Source organism: Triticum dicoccoides, chromosome 1B (genome assembly GCF_002162155.2).
Source record: "Triticum dicoccoides isolate Atlit2015 ecotype Zavitan chromosome 1B, WEW_v2.0, whole genome shotgun sequence".
Taxonomy (NCBI): domain Eukaryota; kingdom Viridiplantae; phylum Streptophyta; class Magnoliopsida; order Poales; family Poaceae; genus Triticum; species Triticum dicoccoides.
Window position 1 is genome coordinate 410,261,916 of NC_041381.1, and position 24,072 is coordinate 410,285,987.

Below are 24,072 nucleotides of genomic sequence, written 5' to 3' on the forward strand. Positions count from 1 at the left end.
TTCAATAGCATCAAGTCTTTCCATAACATGCTCGAGAGTCAAAGTTGTTTCATTAATCATAAGCGGTGGTGAACCCACTAAATTTCCCATAGCACTAAAACAGACACATCAAGAAATTTCCACCGATAATTGTATCAAGGATGAATCTATACCAAGTGGTGATGCCCACATAAAAACAGCAAATAAGAACAACGATAGATTGCTTATGGATAGATCTATTATGAGCAATGCAAATCCTATACCAAGCATCTTTTAAATTCTCCCCTCCCCTTTGTATAAAGTTAAGAACCTTGTTCTCGGGGGTGCATGCAATAGAGGAAGAACTATCCATAATGACAAAAAGTGACAAACAAAATTGCACACAAAAACAGATCTGACGAGAAAAACGGTGAACGAAAAAGAGGGCGAATAAAATGGCAAATTTTGTAAAGTGGGGGAGATGAAAAAGAGAGGCAAATGGCAAATAATGTAAATTGCAAGGAGATGAGATTTGTGATTAGGAACCTAGTAGATGTTGATTATGTCTCCCGACAATGGTGCCAGAAATTCCTTTTGATGTAACTTGAACTACGTTGGTATTTCCCCAAAGAGGAAGGGATGATGCATCACAACTACGGTAGGTATTTCCCTCAGTGATGACACCAAGGTTATCGAACCAGTAGGAGAACCACGCAACACCATGTAAACATCTCCTACACACAAAGAACAAATACTTGCAACCCGACGTAAGAGAGGGGTTGTCAATCCCTCACGGGTAAAAAGATAGGAAAAATTGTAGTAGATTGGATAAATAGATCTCGCGAGAACGCGAGATAAAATAAAAAATAATAAGTTGCAGCAAGGTATATTTGTATTTTTTGATGAATAGATCTGAAAATAAAAGCAAATAAAAATAGATCGCGAAGGCAAATATAATAAAGAAGAGACCCTGGGGGCGTAGATTTCATGAGTGGCTTCTCTCGAGAAAAATAGCATATGATGGGTAAAAAAATTATTATTGGGAAATTTGTAGAACTACAAATAATCATGACGATATCCAGGCAATGATCATTACATTGGCATCATGTCCAAGATTAGTCTACCGACTCCTGCCTGCATCTACTACTATTACTCCACGCATCAATAGTTATCCAGCATGCATCTAGTGTATTAAGTTCATGGAGAAACAGAGTAATGCAATAAGAACGATGACATGATGTAGACAAGATCTATTTATGTAGAAATAGACCCCACCTTGTTATCCTTGTAAGTGCATCTAGTGCCCCTTAGTGATTTTGGTGTATTGAAGACTTATAGGTTAAGGGACTAATGCGTTTGTGAGTGTACACAGGTCTATAAGTCTATGAGGAGTTTGATATTTACAGAGAAAGTCGACCCCTAAAAATGAAGTTCTTCGACTGAAGACTTTGATATTCTGAAGACTTTCTGAAGACTTTGAAAGTGAAGAAATTGGTGTGACCTTGAAGACTTGGTATTCATTTGAGGAACATGAAGCGTGAAGACTTTTGTTTTCGTAGTTTCATTTTCTCTTTCTTGAGTCCTAGGAAACACCGTACTGTTAAAGGGGGTCGAGGAAATACTAAGGAAAAATTTCCATGTGATGCTCAACTCAAAATCCTACACCTACCAATCCCTTCGAGTGAAGCCATTGGAAATCTCATACAGTTCAGTCAATTTCTTCAGTGATAGAGACGCAGTTCTTCTGGTCTCTGAGGACTTTGCTCTGACTGAGGAGTTAGGAATTCGCCAGTGCGAATTGCCTACACAGTGAGGAACATGATAGCCCTGAGGAATTTGAGAGCCAAATTTCCGACCGTTGCTGTGCTGCGCGCCAGCTGTCCCAAAATATCCTATCCACCTAACGGTCATATCATTGAAGGGCATTTATGTCTTATCATGTCGGGCTGCTCCCTAGGCTATAAATAACCGCCCCCCACAACCACTAGCTGGTTGTCTGCTCCGAGAGAACTTGACACTTGTCATTTGAGAGCAACCCATCCTCCGAGGACTTTGAGCGAAAATCATCAAGTGAGGAAAACCCAAAACCAAACCCCCACAAACCCAAAGTGATTGAGCATCACTGAAGAAATTTATCCTGCGTGGATCTGACACTTGTTACCTTTGAAGACTGTGCTTCTTCCAGACGGTTAGGCGTCATGGTCTAGAGCATCCAAGAGGAATTGTGGATCGCTGAGTGACCAAGTCTGTGAAGGTTTGGAAGTCGCCTGAAGACTTACCACGAGTGATTGGACGAGGTCTGCGTGGCCTTAGTTCAAGGAGAATACGGTGAGGACTGGGTATCCTGAGCTGCGGCTCAGCTACTGGGTGTCCGAGACTGCGTGTCCTCGAGTTTAAATACTCAGCCGCTCCAACCAGACGTACAACTGAGACAGCAGTTGGAACTGGTCTACCAAATCATTGTCTTCACCAACCTAACTGGTTCTATTTCCTCAACCCTTTCATTTCCTCATTACTGTGTTGAGTGTTTGTTCATATCTGTGCTTGAAGACTTTGACTGAAGACTTTCTCAATTTCCTCAGTTCAATTTCTTCAGTCTGTTTGTCTTCGTCTTGTGTTATCCTGTGATTACGCTTTCTGTACTCTGTGCTAGTCTTCATTTCATCATGATGACCATGCTTGTATTCTGTTACGCTTACTTCTGAGTACTTATTCCGCTGCTAGTAGTTCTTCAGTAAGGAATTTCCTCACCGGCAAATTCCTCAGTGAAGAATTCATAAAAGTCGCCTATTCACCCCCCTCTAGTCGATATAACGCACTTTCAATTGGTATCAGAGCAAGGTACTCCCTTGTTCTGTGTGATTTTTGTTTAACCGCCTGGAGTTTTAGTTATGTCGACCGCAGGTATGATCAAGGTCTCGGCTGGGTGTCCTACCTTTGATGGGACGGACTACCCCTACTGGAAGAACAAGATGCGAATGCATCTTGAGGCAATTGATAACGATCTCTGGTATGTTGTGGAAAATGGTGTTCCCTCTGTCTCACCCTCACTGAACGCTACCGATGTGAAGAGATTCAAGCAACTCGATTCTCAAGCGAAGAATATCATATGTGGCCATCTGAGTAAAGGACAATATGGAAGAGTGAGTGCTTTGGAAACTGCTAAGCTTATCTAGGATAGGCTGTCCAAAGTGAATGAAGGAGTCTCAACTCAGCGTAACTCTCGAGTTGATGTTCTTCGGAATCTCTTCAACCGCTTCAAAAGACTCGACAATGAAAATGTCCAACAAACCTTCGATCGCCTGACTGACATCTCAAATGAGCTTCAAGACCTCGGTGCCACTGACATCACTGACCATGAAGTGGTGAAGAAACTGTTGAGATCGCTTGATTCCTCATTTGATACTCTGGGACTGATGATACAAGAACGTGCTGACTACAAGTCTCTTGATCCCGCTGATATCCTCGAAAGGCTAAATACTCACGAGTTCCAGCTTGCTGAAAAGAGAGATCTCTATGGTTTGAGCTATGGCAAACCACATGCCCTGAAGGCCAAGGCCGTGTCTGACTCTGAATGTGAGGATTCTGGTAGTAGCCTTGGTGATCTTGAAGAATTGAGCCAGGAGCTAGCACTGCTCGTGAAGAAATTCCAGAAGTTCTCAAGACGTGGTCGCTTTGGAAAATCCTCAAAAAGCAGCGATTCCTCATCTAGTGACTATAAGAGAAGGCTGTGCCACAAATGCAAGAAACCTGGTCACTATATTCAAGATTGTCCTCAGTGGGAAAAGGAAATGAAGAAGAAGAAATACAAGGATTACAGTTCTGATGATGTGAAGAAGAAGAAGAAATCGTCAAAATCTTCGTCATCAAAATCTTCGAAGTATTCATCTCACAAGAAGAGCAGCTCCAAGAAGGCTCGGGCATTCATTGGCAAGGAAATGGACTCTGAAGCTGAATCTGAGGAAAATGAGGAAGAGGAGGCGTCTGAAGAATCCGAATCTGGTGTGGCGAGTCTGGCCTTCGCTACTGCTTTCGTTAGCAAGTCCATCTTCAACACTGAAGAAACTGACTCCACCGGCAAACCTGATGAAGATAATGATGGCTACGCTCCCACCTATTGCTTCATGGCGAAAGGTGCAAAGGTACTCAAATACAACTCCTCTGAATCTAGTGAAAATGAATCTGATGAGGATCTCAAGCCCAGCTACTCTAAACTTGCTAAGATTGCTGTAAAACAACAACGGGCTTTTGAAAAGGTTCAAAACATGCTAGACAAAAGTGATGATATGTTGGCTGAAGAAATGGATCGCACTAAAGCCCTGACTGAAAATCTTCAGAGACTTCAGTCTAGGTTTGATAACCTTCAAAGTCATCATAACACTCTCTTATCTGATCATGAGAAAATTTCTTATGAATTTCTTCAAGGAAAGCAAGATCACGAGAAGCTTTCTTCTGAATTTCTTCAAAGAAAGGAAGATCTTGAAAAGCTAAGAGTGTGTTATGAAGATCTTCAGAAGGAGCGCGATTCATTACTAGCTCAACAAATCAGCGCTTCTCAGGAAGAATTTGTTCCTCCATGCTTAAAGTGCATTGAACGTGAATCTGCTAATTCTTCACCTGAATGTTCAAATGCTTCAACTGTTACAAATTCTTCATCTGCCTCTGCTATCACTAATTCCTCATCTGAGGACATTGCTAGTATCATTGACAATGCAGGGCTGAAGGAATTGTACATGACAGGCATGTACAAAAGCCTCAAAGGGCATCAGACTCTTTGTGATGTGCTTAAAAAGCAGATCCTCAACCGAAACCCTAGGAAAGAGGGTATTGCCTTTGAGAGGTAACTCAATGCTGATGGAACATATTGGAAGCCTGAGCAGTACCCCAAAACCTCATGGGTTGCTGCAAAGGGACCTCCGGTTGATCCATCTAACTTATCTGGCTTTACATGTGAATCTCCTCATTCTTCTGATGAGTCATTTGACTCCAACTATAAACTGTTCAAAAATCAGAATGGTGAAGTATTTGCTAGATATGTTGGCACTAACTGCAGGAACGGTTCCCCTATGAAGAAAATCTGGGTTCCCAAAAGTTATGTTGAAAGTCTTCAGGTGAATGTCCTCATGACACCACCTGTGAAGAACAGGAACCCCAGATCAAATTCTTCATATGGACCAAATTCTTCATATGGATCCAAGTCCTCATACGGACCAAATTCCTCACATGGATCAAATTCCTCAAAAGGATCAAAGTCCTCACATGATTATCATTGCACTAACAACTCTGTCTCGCAGGGTAGAGCTAAGGGCTATGAATATGTGCATTATTCTTCAAACCATTATGTTCATAAGTCCTCGAAGAATTTCTCTGCTTATTCATATGCTTACCCTAACCCCTCTTATGTGAAACGAAATGGTTTGGCATCTTTGCCACCTTTCTCGTATGGTGCTCGCAGAGTGATGAACTCTTTGCCACCCCTCTAGATGTGGGTGGTGAAGAAAAGGAACTAATCTCTTCTGCAGGGTCAGGTCTCCAGACGTGCTTTAACGTCTGAAGAATTTGCTGGGGACCTGACGAAAATGCCTGAAAGGACGCAGGCGAATCATGATGAAATGAACTTTCATTTCACACGTCCTCATACTGCTATATCTGTTTACTGCTTGATGAAATTCATCTGATGAAATTGATGTCATATTCTTCACTGATGAAGCATATGAGATTGTAAGTTACACTAATTCATCTGCAGGATAATCAACCCAAAACTACTGAGTGGGTCCTCAATAGTGGATGTACAAATCACATGACTGGTGACAAGAATCTATTGATGGATGCTCCCTTATCACCGTCACCTCTGAAGCATATCATCTTTGCTGACAAAGGCAAAAGTCAGGTATTGGGTCTTGGTAAGGTTGCAATCTCAAAGGATAAACACATGGACAAAGTCATGCTTGTTGAGTCCTTAGGATACAACCTCATGTCAGTCTCAATGCTTTGTGATCTTGATATGGTTGTTGTCTTTGGCAAGTATCGCTGTGTTGTGATTATGGAAGCTGACAATTCCAAAGTCTTCGAAGGCTTTAGGAGAGGAGACCTGTATATTGTTGATTTCTCTACAGGACCACAACCAGCCGTGTGTCTACTTGCAAAAGCTTCAGAAGGCTGGCTATGGCATCGACGACTTGGTCATGCAGGCATGAGGAATTTGCACACGCTTGCGAAGAAGAAGCATGTCATTGGCATTGAGAATGTCAAATTCCTCAAGGATCACCTATGCGGAGCCTGTGAAGCAGGAAAAATGACCAAGGCCAAGCATCCAACGAAGACTATCATGACCACTACTCGTCCATTCGAATTGCTTCATATGGACCTCTTCGGACCTAATCATTACTCAGCAGTCACTAATGATGCATCTCTCTATGGTTTTGTCATTATTGATGATTACTCTCGATATACATGGGTACACATTGTTACATACAAACATGAAGTGCAGGAAGTCTTCAGACGATTTTCCTCGAGGGCTTCAACCAACTTTGGTGTGAAGATCTAGCACATCAGAAGTGACAATGGAACTGAGTTCAAGAATTCCGGTCTTGATGCCTATCTTGATGAACTTGGTATTACTCATGAGTTATCTGCTCCCTATACTCCTCAGCAAAATGGCGTCATGGAGCGCAAGAACAGAACTCTTGTTGAGATGGCTTGCACTATGCTTGATGAATACAAAACGCCTCGGCGTTTTTGGATTGATGCAATTGATACTGCGTGCCACATCATCAACAGAGTATATCTTCACAAATTCTTCAAGAAGATGGCCTATGAACTCCTCACTGCCAAGAAACCCAATGTGAGTTATTTCAAAGTCTTCGGTGCTAAATGTTGCATTAGAGATCCTCACGACAATTCTAAATTTGCACCGAAAGCACATGAAGGTTTTATGCTTGGTTACGGAAAGGACTCGCACACCTACAGAGTCTTCAACATTGTTCTTCACAAGATTGTTGACACTGTAGATGTGTAGTTCGATGAAACTAATGGCTCGCAAAGAGAGCACCTACCTTCTGTGTTAGATGAACCAGCACCTGAGGATTCCATCAAGTTCAAGGCAACTGAGGATGTCATTCCTACTGAAGAATCTGCTGAAGAATTCATTCCCGTTCATGAAGAACGTCGAGCTGATGCACCTGAAGAAAATGCTGAAGAAAATGGTGCTGAAGAAAATGCTGATCAAATTCCTCAGCGACAACCAGCTCATCCTCGCGTTGCAAAAGAAGTGCAAGTGGAGAAGATCATCGATGACATTAGAGCCCCAGGTCCTCTCACACGCTCAAAAGCTTCACATTTATCTAACTTTTGTGGGCACTATGCTTTTGGCTCTATCACAGAGCCCACTAAGGTAGATGAAGCATTTATGGAGCCGGAGTGGATTTAGTCTATGCAAGAAGAATTACATCAGTTCGAGCTTAACAATGTCTGGGAACTGGTCAATCGTCCAGATCCTCGCAAGCATAATATCATTGGCACAAAGTGGATCTACCGCAACAAGCAAGATGAAAATGGCCTTGTGGTAAGGAATAAGGCACGACTAGTAGCTCAAGGCTACACACAGGTTGAAGGAATTGATTTCGATGAAACTTTTGCACCTGTTGCTAGAGTTGAGGCTATTCGCATATTACTTGCTTATGCTAATCATCATGATATCATCTTATATCAAATGGATGTGAAAAGTGCATTCCTCAATGGTAAGCTTGAGGAAGAAGTATATGTTGCTCAACCCCCAGGTTTTGAAGATCCAAAGAATCCTGACAAAGTCTTCAGACTTAATAAGGCCCTCTATGGCCTCAAGCAAGCCCCTCGGGCGTGGTATGATACATTGAAGGAATTCTTCGTGAAGAATGGCTCCACACCCGGTTCACTCGACCCTACTCTCTTTACTAAATCTTATGATGGTGAACTGTTTGTGTGCCAAATATATGTTGATGATATTATCTTTGGCTGTACTGACCAACGTTATAGTGATGAATTTGCCTATATGATGAGTGAAGAATATCAAATGTCTATGATGGGAGAGTTGAAATTCTTCTTAGGTCTTCAAATTCGTCAGCAGTGCAATGGCATATTCATATCTCAGGAGAAATACCTCAAAGATGTACTGAGGAAATTCGGCATGCAAGATTGCAAAGGCGTCAAAATTCCTATGCCCACAAATGGCCATCTATGCACTGATGAAAATGGTATTGACTTCGATCACAAGGTATACCGCTCCATGATTGGTTCTTTATTGTACTTATGTGCATCTCGGCTGGATATAATGCTTAGTGTTTGCATGTGTGCCCGATTTCAAGCTGCACCGAAGGAATCACACCATAAGGCTGTGAAGCATATTCTTCGATATCTAGCTCAGACACCAACACTAGGATTATGGTACCCCAAGGGCTCTGCTTTTGATCTCATTGGATATTCTGACTCTGACTATGCTGGTGATCGTGTGGACCGCAAGTCAACATCTGGCACTTGTATTTACTCGGACGATCTTTGGTCTGTTGGTCCTCGAAGAAACAGAACTGCGTATCACTATCTACCGCAGAAGCTGAATACATTGCTGCTGGATCTTGCTGTGCTCAACTGCTTTGGATGAAGCAAACCCTGAAGGACTATGGCATCAACGTGAAGAATGTGCCTCTCCTCTGCGACAATGAGAGTGCCATCAAGATTGCTCACAACCCAGTTCAGTACTCGAAGACAAAGCACATTCAGATTCGTCATCATTTTCTTCATGATCATGTGTTGAAGGGCGACATCTCCATCGAGCACGTGAAGACTGAAGAACAGCTAGCTGATACCTTCACTAAGCCCTTGGATGAGAAGAGATTTAGCAAGTTGCAGTGTGAGCTAAATATCTTAGAATCCTCGAATGTTCTTTGAAAAGGACACACATCCTAACACTTATGCAAAATTGATGACTTAGATGTGCAACACACGAAGAAACGTTTTTCTTCAATCAATGAAGAATAACACTCTAAGTGTGAAGAAATTAATGAAGAATTTGATTCTCAGAACCCTACGACAATTATACGCGGTGTCTGAAATCATCATTCTTATACGGTGGGTCACGCCACCACAAAAAGTTGAAAATCTTCAATTTGAGTTTTTACTCAGTTTTGAAATTCTTCAGTTTTTTCAAATTCTTCAACTTTGCAAAATCTTCACTGTTTCCGCCGTTGTTCTTCATTGGCTATTTATATATATGAGTTTATGTCCTCTACAGCATTCACTTATGGCTAAATCTTCATGTTGCCTTTTCTGCTAAGTGAATGTGATCGGACCCTTCCCCCTCTATGCTATACTCAACCCAATCTATTCACAAATTCTTCATGTGCATTCTATTTGAAACTCGTTCAAAATCTTCACTGTGTCCTTCTCAGCCGAAGAAATTGCGAATGAAAGTTTAAAACAAATCTTATCCAAATTTTCGGTTTTACCGCTCAAACCGTTCCACATCCCACGATGTATTATTTTATTCACCCACGATCTTACACGATCTCAACTACACAGTACGTGGGTGACACATGTCGCGTGAAGGAGAAAGGGCAGGGGCATGTTCGTCCCAAAATCTTCGGGCAAACAGTTTTTCACCGTGACTATAAATACCCCTCTCCCCTTCCTCACTTCATTTACTCCGCTCGACCGCTCTCTCTCGCTCGAGCTCCTCAAACCCTAGCGCCGCCGCTACTCCATCTTCGCCGGTGAGGAAGAGCTTCGCTGCCTCGACCTCGTCGTCGTCGTACTCGCGCCGGTTGCGGAAATCTTCACTCCACCGCCGCCGTAGCTGTCTCCCTCCGCCAAGTTAGGGCGTGGGAGATCTAACCTGACGAACTTCACTTCTGTTCTTCTCAGTTCGTCGTGTTCTTCACTTCGGGTAATTAAAAGTTACTTTTCTTACTCACTTTGATTCTCAAGCTTTCCAGAAAATCTTCAAAGGTGTTTATTCTTCAAATCTTCACACATATGAACACCTCACATATCATATGATCTTGATCTGTTTCTCTAAGCAATCATTTTCTTCAAGATTCCCTATTTGTGTGGATCTTCGATCTGTACAACTCTGGAACCTAAGACAAGAACGCTTAGTGAAATTCCTCAAGGTTCATCTGGTCAAATTTCTCAAAACTTGTCTTTTCGAAAAACCTTCTGAGAACGCATATGACCTCTCCAAATTCCTCGCACCTACACTCTGTTCACAGGTACTCATGTCCGCTACTGAATCACTAGGTTCTCATCAACTTAACTCATTTGCAGCGTTCCTCGAAGAAAAATTGCATACTTCTTCACAGTGTTCAATTGTTCAAATTCCTCATCTGAAGAATATGGCTGAAGGTAAGAGACCGCAGAAAGGAGGAAAGAAGCCTGAGGTCATGATTACTTTCGAGATCCCTGATGACATTTATAAGGACTATTGCACACCTGATGAAGCCAAATTCAGCAAAGAAAACAAGAATCAGCGCAAGGTGCGCATACAGAGGATTGAACGGAGATGGGCAAGAGAATGGAGGGAGTACAGATATGTTACTCCAAAGTACATGAAGAAATTTGCCCTCAATCCTCCATGCCCAAGAGCTCCATTGGCACCTGGCCAAGTAGCTGATCCCACCAGCATCAAGAGTGGTGAGGACTTTCCTGAAGAATGGGCTAAGCGCCAAGCACAATTGGCAAGACAAGCCAAGGAGGCAGTGAGGAAATTCAATGAGGATTCTGCCACTGCTGCTGCAACTGAGGCCTCGGTCAGGCCGAGGAAATCTATGCCAAAGAAGCCTGCTCGTAAGCCAAGTGCTTCACGAACCGCGCCCTCACGGCCAAGTTCCTCAGCAATGCCCTCACGGCAAATTCCTCACACTGATACTGCTCCACCAAAGTCCTCAGCAGCTCCCTCAAAGTCCTCAACTCCTGTGCATCTGGCTACATGTCAAAGGACTACGGGTTTCTCGATTGCCTCTGGTGTCTCAGCAAGTTCCTCAGCTGCACCAATGTCCTCATCAGGCCCCACACTGTTGAAGACTAAAGCAACAGCTGGACGCGGTCCTCGGCCAAGTCCAAGGAAGAAACAAGTCGCATTCCATGTGCCCTCTGATGATGAAGCTTCTGATGATGAACTTGCAGAAATCATCAGAGACAGACAAGTGAAGGCCGCTAGAGCCAAAGGCACATCTGTGCCACTGCTTTTGGATCCGAAGAAAATCCTCGATTACATTGATCTCTGGCACAAGGATCCAAACACCCCAATGCCTGATCTTCCTCTGACTCCTGGTCAAAGTCACATGCTGAGCCATTTCATCACTCAAGAGAAATGGAAATTTGAAAAGGCAAGAGAGATCAAGAAAGCACAATACAGGAAGGAGAAGCTCCTGAAGAAAAATGTTGTCAGAATGACACCTGAGGAACTTCTCCTGGCTTAGTCAGAAATTCAAGCCCTCAGCAAAGACTTTGATGCCTACTATGCTAATTGGCAAGGAGCCAAAGTGAGATTCGTCGATCTGACGAAGAAATTCACAAATGTTGCAGCCCCATCGCAACAAGAAACTCCTCAGGCTGCAGACTCTGCTCAGCCTGCTGAAGAACATGCCAGCACCGCTGATGACTTTCAGCCTGCTGAAGAAAATACAAGTTCCAGGGCTGATGACTCCATCCCAGCCGCTGAAGAAATTGCCAGGGCATCCACTAGTGGTGCGCCTGAAGAAACTGAAGAGATTAGGGCAACTGCATCAGTTGCGCCTGAAGAAAATCAACCAGATTCCTCAGCTCCTCCCGCGCCTACACCAACTCCAATTCTTCCATCTGCCTATGAGGTGAAGAAAACCAAGGCCGCAGAGCGAGCTGCGGTGAAGAAAAGGAAGGCATCAGCTGCGTCAAATTCTTCGGCTACGAAGAAAATGAAGCCAATGACCAGCTCACTCGAAAATCTAATTGATGCTGTTCCAATTTCCTCCATGTCATCAAAAGAAATTGTTCCTTTTGGAGAAGACTATAAGATCCCAAGCGGATCTGATGAAGAAAATCATTCTGCTGCTTCATCAGAGCAGTTTGATGAAGAAATTGAAGTGGACGCAATCCCTTCACCTCCAGTCATTTCCTCACCTATGCCTCAGTTCACAGCTGAAGAGGCTGGTGTTGAGGAAATTGAAGATGAAGATGTGGATATTGGATGCACCACACCTATGATGAACGATGACTTTTGGGAAAGTCAGCATCCCAATACTCCTCTCTTCACTCCTATCCAACAGATTCCTCAGTCCCCAGCAACAACAGTTCAAATGGGCTCTGAAGAAACTCATCCCACTCCCTCTATTCATGAAGATATTCCAGCCGCTAGTGCTGAAGAACCTGCTGCTGTTGATCATCAGGTTGCACAAGAAGAGGAACCAGAAATTCCTCAGCCTGAAGAACCTGAGCTCGCGATTCCTGAGGTGGTACTGCAACTCACTAACACCCCTCTGCCAAAGCCGAAGAATCCGTTCTCAAGCAAACAGAAGTTCAAGGCTGAAGACTTCTTTTCCGAGCATGTATTCTTCACTGACTACAACCCCTATGACTCTTCTCGCATAAGGAAGAGGCGTTTCTGGACTGCTAGTCAAGCCAACTTCTATTCCTCAGTGCTGTTTGACAAGGACAAAATCTTCGATCATGAACATATTCCTCACGTGGATATGGAATCTCTGCCATGCTTCGAGCCAGTCCTTAGTGTTATTCACGATGCAGGATTACTCAACTTCTGCACTGACATCTATGATTGGAATGAAGAACTCATTCTTCAGTTTTACGCTACACTGCATATCACTGGAAATGCTGAAGATGTCAACTCATGGGTGTTGGATTGGATGACCGAAAACACTCACTACAAGGCACCGGCAACTGAATTGCTTCGTCCTTCCTCTCGATCCTCCCCATGACAGTGCACGTTGCATCTACAATGACCTTGAACTGACAAATCACTATATGCAAGTGCTCATGAAGCCTTTGAAGCCTGGGCAGGCCCCACGAACCAAATTCCTCGTCAAGGAATTACTCTATGTGCCTCGGACTGTCTATCGCATTCTGACGAAGACAATGAGTCCTATCAAAGGCCACGACTCAAATGATGAAGAAGTCGTTGGCATCATGAAGAATATGCTTTTCAACATCATTCATGGCGTTCCCATCAACGTCCATGATTTCTTCATGAGGACTCTGGCAAATGTTGCTATGTCACCATTCGAGCTGAAGCCCTATGCTCCTTGGATTATGAGATTCATCAGGGCAAGATCTTCACTGAATTACAAAGCTGACACTCTGAACCACGGTAGCTACTTGCCTCCCATTGAAGTCCTCAAACAGCCAGTTTCATCATCGGATGATAAAGGCAAGGCAGCTGCTGTGATCGATGAAGGCATTCGTCCATTGGATGGTCAATTTCGTCTGGCTACATCTTACTCTACCAATGATGACTCTGCCACACATGACACTGCGGCAAATACCTCAGCCAAGCAAAATCCTCAAGCCATAGCACCCAGGGTGGTGACTGACTGTGAGTTACTCCTCAGTCTTCATCTGAAGGTTGATCGCAATCACAAATGGGTAAAGCGTCAGTTTGGTGCAATTCTTCACAACATGACCTCAACACACAATGTAGTGAAGAAGAACCATTACTACCTTCATGAAACCCTCAACCGCACCTGGGCTGTCCTCACTCATGTCTATAGCGCTGAAGAACTGAAGACTATGGGTCTCAAGGAAGAATTTGACTGGTCTGCACCTCCTCCGAAGAAATTCAAGAGGGTCAAAGTTCCTCCACTGGTGGCCAGCTCTTATTCTTCATCGCGTGATACTGATGAGTATGAAGATTTGGACGACACTACGGCAGGCCCAGCTACAACAAATAACCCCGACAACGCTGGCGCTCCTCCATCGACTTGAAATTCTTCAGGGGCGTTAGTCCTCAGTTTCAATCCTTTTTGTCATTTGATGACAAAGGGGGAGAAATCTGAGTTAGTCTTCAAGCGGGTCTATATTAAGGGCATTTTTTTAAGTTACAACTCTCGTTCTTCTGAAACTCTTATTTGGATCGAGTTGTAATCTTAAACCCGATGGTGCTCTGATACTTTTGTTCTCCGATATTTTTGATGCTTTATTCGGCATGCTTATTCTTCGTTAATGTTATTGCACGCATGCTGAATTTCATCAGGCACCATACTTCATCATGCATTTCAAATTCTTCATATTATATCAAATGCGTGTATGAATTACAAGATATAGGGGGAGATCTCCATGATTCAACTCTTCAAATGTGCATTGCCTCAAACGCAAATTCCTCACTATGCACATCTTCAGGGGGAGTTCTTCTATATCTTGCAATCAAATTCCTCAATATCAGTATTTACACTTCTTATATTTATCCCCGTTGAAAACTTAACCTATATTGTCATCAATCACCAAAAAGGGGGAGATTGTAAGTGCATTTAGTGCCCCTTAGTGATTTTGGTGTATTGAAGACTTATAGGTTAAGGGACTAATGCGTTTGTGAGTGTACACAGGTCTATAAGTCTATGAGGAGTTTAATATTTACAGAGAAAGTCGACCCCTAAAAATGAAGTTCTTCGACTGAAGACTTTGATATTCTGAAGACTTTCTGAAGACTTTGAAAGTGAAGAAATTGGTGTGACCTTGAAGACTTGGTATTCATTTGAGGAACATGAAGCGTGAAGACTTTTGTTTTCGTAGTTTCATTTTCTCTTTCTTGAGTCCTAGGAAACACCATACTGTTAAAGGGGGTCGAGGAAATACTAAGGAAAAATTTCCATGTGATGCTCAACTCAAAATCCTACACCTACCAATCCCTTCGAGTGAAGCCATTGGAAATCTCATACAGTTCAGTCAATTTCTTCAGTGACAGAGACGCAGTTCTCCTGGTCAATGAGGACTTTGCTCTGACTGAGGAGTTAGGAATTCGCCAGTGCGAATTGCCTACACGGTGAGGAAGATGATAGCCCTGAGGAATTTGAGAGCCAAATTTCCGACCGTTGCTGTGTTGCGCACCAGCTATCCCAAAATATCCTATCCACCTAACGGTCATATCATTGAAGGGCATTTATGTCTTATCATGTTGGGCTGCTCCCTAGGCTATAAATAGCCGCCCCCCCACAACCACTAGCTGGTTGGCTGCTCCGAGAGAACTTGACACTTGTCATTTGAGAGCAACCCATCCTCTGAGGACTTTGAGCGAAAATCATCAAGTTAGGAAAACCCAAAACCAAACCCCCACAAACCCAAAGTGATTGAGCATCACTGAAGAAATTGATCCTGTGTGGATCTGACGCTTGTTACCTTTGAAGACTGTGCTTCTTCCAGACGGTTAGGCGTCATGGTCTAGAGCATCCAAGAGGAATTGTGGATCGCCGAGTGACCAAGTCTGTGAAGGTTTGGAAGTCGCCTGAAGACTTACCACGAGTGATTGGACGAGGTCTGCGTGGCCTTAGTTCAAGGAGAATACGGTGAGGACTGGGTGTGCTGAGCTGCGGCTCAGCGACTGGGTGTCCGGGACTGCGTGTCCTCGAGTTTAAATACTCAGCCGCTCCAACCAGACGTACAACTGAGACAGCAATTGGAACTGGTCTACCAAATCATTGTCTTCACCAACCTAACTGGTTCTATTTCCTCAACCCTTTCATTTCCTCATTACTGTGTTGACTGTTTGTTCATATCTGTGCTTGAAGACTTTGACTTAAGACTTTCTCAATTTCCTCAGTTCAATTTCTTCAGTCTGTTTGTCTTCGTCTTGTGTTATCATGTGATTACGCTTTCTGTACTCCGTGCTAGTCTTCATTTCATCATGATGACCATGCTTGTATTCTGTTACGCTTACTTCTGAGTACTTATTCCACTGCTAGTAGTTCTTCAGTAAGGAATTTCCTCACCGGCAAATTCCTCAGTGAAGAATTCATAAAAATCGCCTATTCACCCCCCCTCTAGTCGATATAATGCACTTTCAATCCTTAATAGCAATGATACATACGTGTCGGTTCCCCTTCTGTCACTGGGATCAAGCACCGTAAGATCGAACCCATCACAAAGCACCTCTTACCATGGCAAGAAAAATCGATCTAGTTGGCCTGACTAAACCAAAAAATTGATGAAGAAATACGAGTCTATAAGTAATCATGCATATAAGAGACCAAATAAACTCAAATAACTTTCATGGATAAAAACATAGATCTGATCATAAACTCAAAGTTCATCGGATCCCAACAAACACACCGCAAAAAGAGTTACATCAAATAGATCTCCAGGAGACCATTGTATTGAGAATAAAAAGAGAGAGAGGAAGCCATCTAGCTACTAACTACGGACCCGTAGGTCTACAATGAACTACTCACGCAGCATCGAAGAGGCACCAATGAGGATGATGAACCCTTCCATGATGGTGTCTAGATTGGATCTGGTGGTTTTGGAACTCTCGGCGGCTGTAATTAATTTTTGTTGACTCCCCTAAGGTTTCTGGAATATTGGGGTATTTATAGAGCAAAGAAGCGGTGCAGGAGGCTACCGAGGTGGGCACAACCCACCAGGGTGCGCCTGGGCCCCCAGGCACGCCCAGGTGGGTTGTCCTCCCCTCAAGGCCCCCCTCTAGTACTTCTTCGGCCCATCTTGTGTCTTCTGGTCCAGAAAAATTCTCTAAAAAGTTTTGCAGCATTTGGACTCTGTTTGGTATTGGTTTTCTGTGAAGTAAAAAACAAGCAAAAAATAGCAACTGGCACTGGGCACTGTGTCAATAGGTTAGTCCCAAAAAATGATATAAAGTCGCTATAAAATGATTGTGAAACATCCAAGAATGATAATATAACAGCATAGAACAATCAAAAATTATAGATACATTGGAGACATATCAGGAAGCTTCTCGTGTTTAGCTAAGAGGGACACTTGACGACTTTCAAGTTCGTCATATTGATACTTTAGGCGTCGAAGATCCTCAAACAAACCTTGACCGCGATCCATTTCCTCATCTAATAGATCATCACTTTTGTCTAGTAGTTTTTGAATCTTCTTGATCGAATTTTGTTGTTCAGTTGCAATTTTAACAAGTTTCTTGTAGCTAGGTTTTGCTTCACATTCAGATTCATCATTATTGGTTACATTGGCACCTCTTGCCTTGAAGCAATAGGTGGAAGCATAGTTATCAGCATAGTCTTTAGTGTTGGTGGAGTCACCCTTTTCTTCATGGTCGAAGATAGACTTGCTGATGAACTCCGTATCGAGGGCCAAGCTTGCAACCCCATAGTCATATTCCTCCTCAGATTCCTCAACTTCCTCGGATTCTTCCTTGGAATCCATTTCCTTTCCAATGAAAGCGCGAGCTCTGTCGGAGGTGCTTTTCTTCTTTGATGAGGACTTTGATGAAGACTTTGATGATTTCTTCTTCTTCTCATCGGAATTGTCATCCTTGCTAGATTTATTCTTTGACCCCTTTTTCCAGAGGAGACAATCAGTGATGTAATGGTCTGTCTTCTTGCATTTGTGGCAAGTTCTCTTGTCGTAGTCACGAGTAGAAGCTTCAGTGTTCTTTGAATCGTACTTTGAAGACCTTCCAAAATTGTTCCTTTTGGAGAACTTCTTGAACTTCCTCAGGAGCATAGCTAGCCCATGACCAATTTCCTCAGCATCATCTGTATTGCATTCAGATACTTCTTTTTCTTCAAATGAAGAAATTTCCTTTGCTTTAGCCTTAGCTTTCAAAGGCGAGGTTGTCCATAGCTAGGACAATACATATCTCTCTTCTTAGCTTGCTGGAATTCATGAGTGTTGAGCCTCTCAAGAATATCAGTGGGATCAAGTGACCTGTAATTAGGACGCTCTTGTATCATCAGAGCCAATGTAACAAAGGAGCTATCGAGGACCTCAGCAATTTCTTCACCACCTCATGTCAGTGATGTCAGTAGCACCCAATGCTCGTAGCTCATTGGAGATGTCTGTGGGGCGGTTGAGGGTTTGCTGAACATTTTAATTATCAAGCCTCTTGAAGCGATTGTGAAGCACGTCAACACAAGAGTCACGTTCAGTGGAAACTCCCTCATTGACCTTGGAGAACCTATCCCAGATAAGCTTTGACGTTTCTAATGCACTCACTCAGCCATACTGCCCTTTGTTGAGGTGTCCACATATGATGTTCTTCGCTCGAGAGTTGAGTTACTTGAGTCGCTTCACATCAGCAACATTGATGCTAGGAGCGACAGAGGGAATGCCATTCTCAATGATAAACCAGAGATCGTTATCAATTTCTTCAAGATGCATGCGCATCTTGTTCTTCCAGTAAGGATAGTCGGTGCCATCAAAGATAATGCACGCAGCAGAAACCTTGATCATACATGCGATTGACATAACTAAAACTCCAGGTGGTTAAACCAAAATCACACAGAAGAAGGCAGTACCTTGCTTTGATACAAATTGAAAGCGCGGGTTTACTCCCAGAGGGGGGTGAATGGGAGATTTTTTTTAAATTCGTCAAACTCTGATGAATTTGACGAAGATCAGAGTGAAGAAATAGAAACACAAGGGAGACTAAGTCATAACAGAATCAAAGAACATGCAATCAGGATACTAGAGAGTGAAGAGCATGCAATTATACATTCAAACACGCATGAAGAAAATGAACTGAGGAAATGAAAGATAGCGAGATGAAATTCTTTAGAGCACAGATCACAAATTCTTCAGCAGCGAAAAAGTAAGAGAGGGTTGAGGAATTTGAAACCAGGTTGGCTCGATGAAGACAATGGGATTTGGTAGACTAGTTCTAGTTGTTGTATCAACTGTACGTCTGGTTGAGGCGGTTGAGTCACAACTCAGAGGACACACAGTCCTCGCTGTATTCCTCTTGAGCTAAGGTGACTTAATCCTCACCCAATAATTCGTGGTAAGTCTTCAAGGTAGACTTCCAAAACCTTCACAGACTTGTTCAGCAGCACACCACAACGACTCTTGGTGTACTCAAAACTTGACGCCTAACCGTCTGGAAGAATGACAGTCTTCAAAGGTAACAGGTATCAGATCACACAGATCAATCTCTTCAGTAATGCTCAATCACTTTGGCTCTGGGTTTTTCCTCACTTAGGATTCTCTTAAAGTCATCAAAGGATGGGTTGCTCTCTTATGACAAGTGTCAGTTTCTATCAGAGCAGCCAACCAACAAGTGGTCGTGGGGGTGGCTATTTATAGCCAGGGGCAAACTGACATGAATTGTCATAAATGCCCTTCTCTGATTCGACCGTTGTCAAGATAAGGATCCACTCGATAGCTGGCATGCGGCAGCAATGGTCAGAATTTGAACTCTCAAATTTGTCGGGGCACTCAATTTCCTCACTTTTAGGCAGAACGCACTGGCGAACTCCTAACTCCTCAGCATAACCAAATTCGTCAGCGATCAGATGAACTTCGTCACTATCGCTAGCAATTGTGTCAGCTGTACTGGAGATTTCCAAAGGCTTCGCTCGAAGCGGCTTTTGTGTATAGGCCTGAATAGGTTTGAGCATCACTTTGGAAATGTGAAATATGATTCACCTAGACCCCCTTTAACGATACGATTTTTCCTATGACTCAAAGAAGAAGAAAATAAACTATGAAAACAAGTCTTCAGGCTTCAAAGTCTTCATATCAATTTCTTCAAAGGCCATACCAATTTCATCATCAATTTCTTCACTTGAAGACATACATTTTTAGGGGTCGTCTTCCATGTGTTAAACCAAATCTTCTGGGACTCTGTCTCCTATGCATACTCACAAACTCATTAGTTCCTCAACCTATTTGTCATCGATACTCCAAAACCACTAAGGGGGCACTTGATGCACTTACGGCATTAAAATTATACAAGTTTAAACTCATCAGTATTTCATTTCGAATAATATAAATTTAATAAAAGTAAACTAAGATATACTTTAAAAATTATCACCTAAAAAACAAAAATGAAAAAAGTTGGTAATGTCAAACTAAATATTGAAGACTCAAAACTACATACTTCAAGTCTCAAACTAAAAAGGAAAAAAGTCAAATTAAAGTCTCAAACTTCATATTTTAAAAAATGCCAGTATTTCCATTTAAAATAATATAAATTTAATAACAGTAAACAACAATATAATCTAAAGATGATCACCACCTAAAAATAAAAAGGAATATTTTTGAAGTGTCAAACTACATATTTGAAGTCTCAAACTACAATCTATACCTACTAATAAAGCAAGGTACGTTTCTCCAATTTTTTCATCCATTCACCTTCGAAAGTATTTTTTTATCTCTATCCAAGGTGGTACTAAACTTTTATGCATCTATCCGCTAGAAAGAAAAAAGATTTGTCCAGAATTCCGTAATTGGGCCGCGCACGCTCCGGCCCAATGAAGCCAACGCACTTATTATTGCCCACGTAGTTGGGAAGACCTTATTTGTTGTATTGAGCGATAAATAGTTGAAGCTGCCCACAGGATGCCTAAAACTGGGTCGGCCTTTTCCCCCTTTTTAGATGTTCTATTTCTTTTTTTCCGTTCCTTTCTCTTTCTCTTTTATATTTCCCCTTGCTTTTTTCCATCTTTATTTTTATTTTTTCTGTCAAATAAAAATTTACAAAAATATTCAGAATTTCAATTTTTGTTCAAATATTGAAAAAATTGTTAGAGTTCAAATTTTTTGTTTCGGATTTGAAAAATGTCTGAAACTTTAGAAAAAATCATGTTTTGAAATTTTCTCATTTTTTTGTATTTCTCAAAAAAAATTAGATATTTTTTAATAAACTACATTTTATAAAGTGTTCCATATATAAAACTATTCCTGTCTCGGTGACATGTTCACAAATCCAAAATATTTTTTTTGTCTAAGAAAACATTTTCTTAATTTTTCTTGAATGTTCCCCTTTTAAAAGATAAAAAATTCAAGATATTTGTGTTTATATAAAATTATCATGTTTTCAAAATATTGTTTCTGAATTTCAAAAACTATTAATGTTTCTAATTTTTTTTGTGTTTTTCCAAAAATATTGGATTTTTCAAAAAACAATTGTCGCATCTTTTGAAAATTGTTTGGCATTTAAAAAATTGTTCACGTTTCCAAGATATTCGCCAATTCATATTTATATTGAATGTTCAAAAAAATTAAAAAATATTTCTAATATTACACTATTGTATTTTCTTAAATATTCGCCTGGCCATTGGTTGGTGGTGCATGGTCGTTCGATGCCGGTTGACTATAAATGAAAGAAATTGTGGACACATGCCAATAAAAGAGAATATGTTGTTTGGATTTAATTAGAGCAAAATGATGGGCACTTGAGCACTAAACCCTCAAAAAGAAGGGACATTCATGCCTGATCATGCTAATGAAATGGGATCGATGCGTTGCAATTAATGATCCACCTGGTTACGCCGTCATAGGATAGAGTGGTCGAAGCAACTATGTCCCGAAGGTTGCCACGCAGCCACCAAATGAGGAGGCAGGCACAACCCAAAGATAGAGGCAAACCCGGAAGAAAAAAAGCATGAGTTGGGTGGTCGCCACCAATCCGACCAACCCCACCCTATCGAGATTTCTTGTGTCATACATGTCCAGTGAGAAGACTGTAACTCCTTGTTTGTCGTGTACTATTGTGGAGACCCTTTTTTTGGACGACACATCAATTATCTTTCCCATTGCTTCTCACAAAAAAATGTCTCTCCCGTTGCAACGCACGGGCATATGTGCTAGTATACTATAAAATGATAATACAAGAATGTTCACATTGACAAAATAACAATACTGACATGGAAACGAATGACACGCAACAACTAAACATAATAATGTTGGTGTTCCATGTTATCCATGCCAACACTCTATTATGCCTGGTACAAATTGCTGATCCCATATACTTCTGACACCTATTTTCCAACGCCACCATTATTCCCCTACTAATGTCGTACCAAATAAGCCAATACCACCACTATTTGAAAAAAATAGTGTTGGCGTTGGTTGAAAATGGCGTGCCACCAACGGAAGTTGTGGCTAGCACTTTTTCCACCAGTGGTTCTTGGAGTTCTATCCAATGTAATCTTGTTTTACGGTGTATTTTTGGGGATTCGATGGATTGTGGGTTTATAATCAGATCATTCATGAGAAATATTTGAGCCTTTTTTTAATTCCTATATGCATGATTATTATAGTTTTGTATTTCTCTCCTATCTATCCTTTTGGTTTGGCCAACTGGGAAAAGGTGCTTTGTAATGGGTTCAATCTTGTGGTGATATATATCCCAGTGACAGAAGGGACAATACATGTATTTGTATTGTTGCCATTAAGGGGAAAATGACGAGTTTTATTTGTATTGCTTGAGTTTAGTTTCTCTACATCATGTCATCTTACTTAAGGTGTTACTCCGTTCTTTATGAACTTAATACCCTAGATGCATGTTGGATAGCGGTCGATATGTGGAATAATTGTAGTAATGCAGGTAGGAGCCGGTCTACTTGTCTCGGACGTGATGCCTATTTACATGATCATTACCTTGATCGTCATAACTATGCGCTTTCCTATCAATTACCCAATACTAATTTGTTTACCCATCATATGCTTTTTGTTCGAGAGAAAAGCCTCTTGTGAAAACAATGGCCCCCGGCTCTATCTTTTATCACATATAAAATCCAAAAATACTTGCTACAATTTATTTACCATTATTTTATTCTGTGTTTTTATCTATCTATTTATCTATCACTAGGATATTAGATCCTTGCAATTAACTGCCAAGGGATTGACAACCCCTTGTTTGTGTTGGGTGCAAGTATTTGCTTTTGCGTGTGTAGGTGCTGCTAATGAGGTTTCGCGTGGTTCTCCTACTGGATTGATAGCCTTGGTTCTTAACTGAGAAATACTTATCTGTATTGTACTGCATCATCGTCTCCTCTCCTGGGAAATCCCAACGCAGCTCACAAGTAGCACCAAACAGGGAACATAGTTTCCTGAGTGGGCAAAAGACTTTTCTAATTTTTTAGTAAGCTCCTACTTAACAAATATCTTGACATATTTCTAGGGCATTATACTCTAGCACACCGCTTTTACGATCTGAAAGCACAAATGCTCCCTGGGTGATTTTGGTAATTAATGTCAACATATCTCATGTTGGACTAATACTTCTACCTAGTATATTTTAGATGAGTTCGACATTGGAGTGGCATGGACATGGACAAGAGGATGTGGAAACCCTTCAAGATGCTAAGGACAAATGTTGGCAAAAGCTCAAGACTCTGCATTTCCATTTTAGTGATCCAAGATCACATTGAGTCCATAGGAAAGCCAATACTATTAAAACGGGATGAGGTGTTTCTTAATGACATGCTTGCTCAAAGTGCTTAGTGATATGCTCCAAATCCCTCAGCCACTTTCTCACATCCACTTATGTCCTAAACCTAAATGTCAAACTCGGCCCCACCGATTTGATCTATCCTAATCAGTTTGGTCTCACCAATGGGATCTCAGTCTCATCGAGATGGGATTGCAAATTTTATGTGATCTATTGTAACATTCTCGGTCTAACCGAGTTTGTGCAATCGGCCACACCGAGTTTTCTTGACCAATCCTCTGTTTCCTTACTACCAAAATCGGTCTCACTGAGTTTGAGTAATCGGTCAAACCGAGTTGAGGTTTTACCCTAACCCCTGCACATCGGTCCCACCAAGTTGACCTTTTCGGTCCCATCGAAAACTCTAACGTTCACATTTTGACATGAATTGGTCTAACCGAGTTTTACGATTCGGTCCCACCGAGTTTGGGAATCTATGTGTAATGGCTAGATTTTGTGTGGAGGCTATATATACCCCTCCACCCCTTCTTCAGTTGCAGGGAGAGCCATCAGAACGTGCCTACACTTCCAGCATTCATTTTCTGTGAGTGAACCACCTACTCATGTGTTGATACCAAGATATTCTAATCCAACCACAAGAATCTTGATCTCTAGCCTTCCCCAAGTTGCTTTCCACTCAAATCATCATTCCACCATAGCCAAATCTGTGAGAGAGAGTTGAGTGTTGGGGAGACTACCATTTGAATCACAAGAGCAAGGAGTTCATCATCAACACACCATCTATTACC

General features: G+C 41.9%; 1 protein-coding gene across 1 annotated transcript; it reads left to right on the plus strand.

The window, feature by feature from the left end:
• The first annotated feature begins 3,374 nt into the window (after positions 1-3,374).
• LOC119350424 lies at positions 3,375-22,829 on the plus strand. Its single transcript, XM_037618264.1, has 2 exons — positions 3,375-4,187; positions 22,788-22,829. Exons 1-2 carry the CDS (start codon positions 3,375-3,377, stop codon positions 22,827-22,829), a joined length of 855 nt encoding a protein of 284 aa, XP_037474161.1.
• The last annotated feature ends 1,243 nt before the right edge of the window (positions 22,830-24,072 follow it).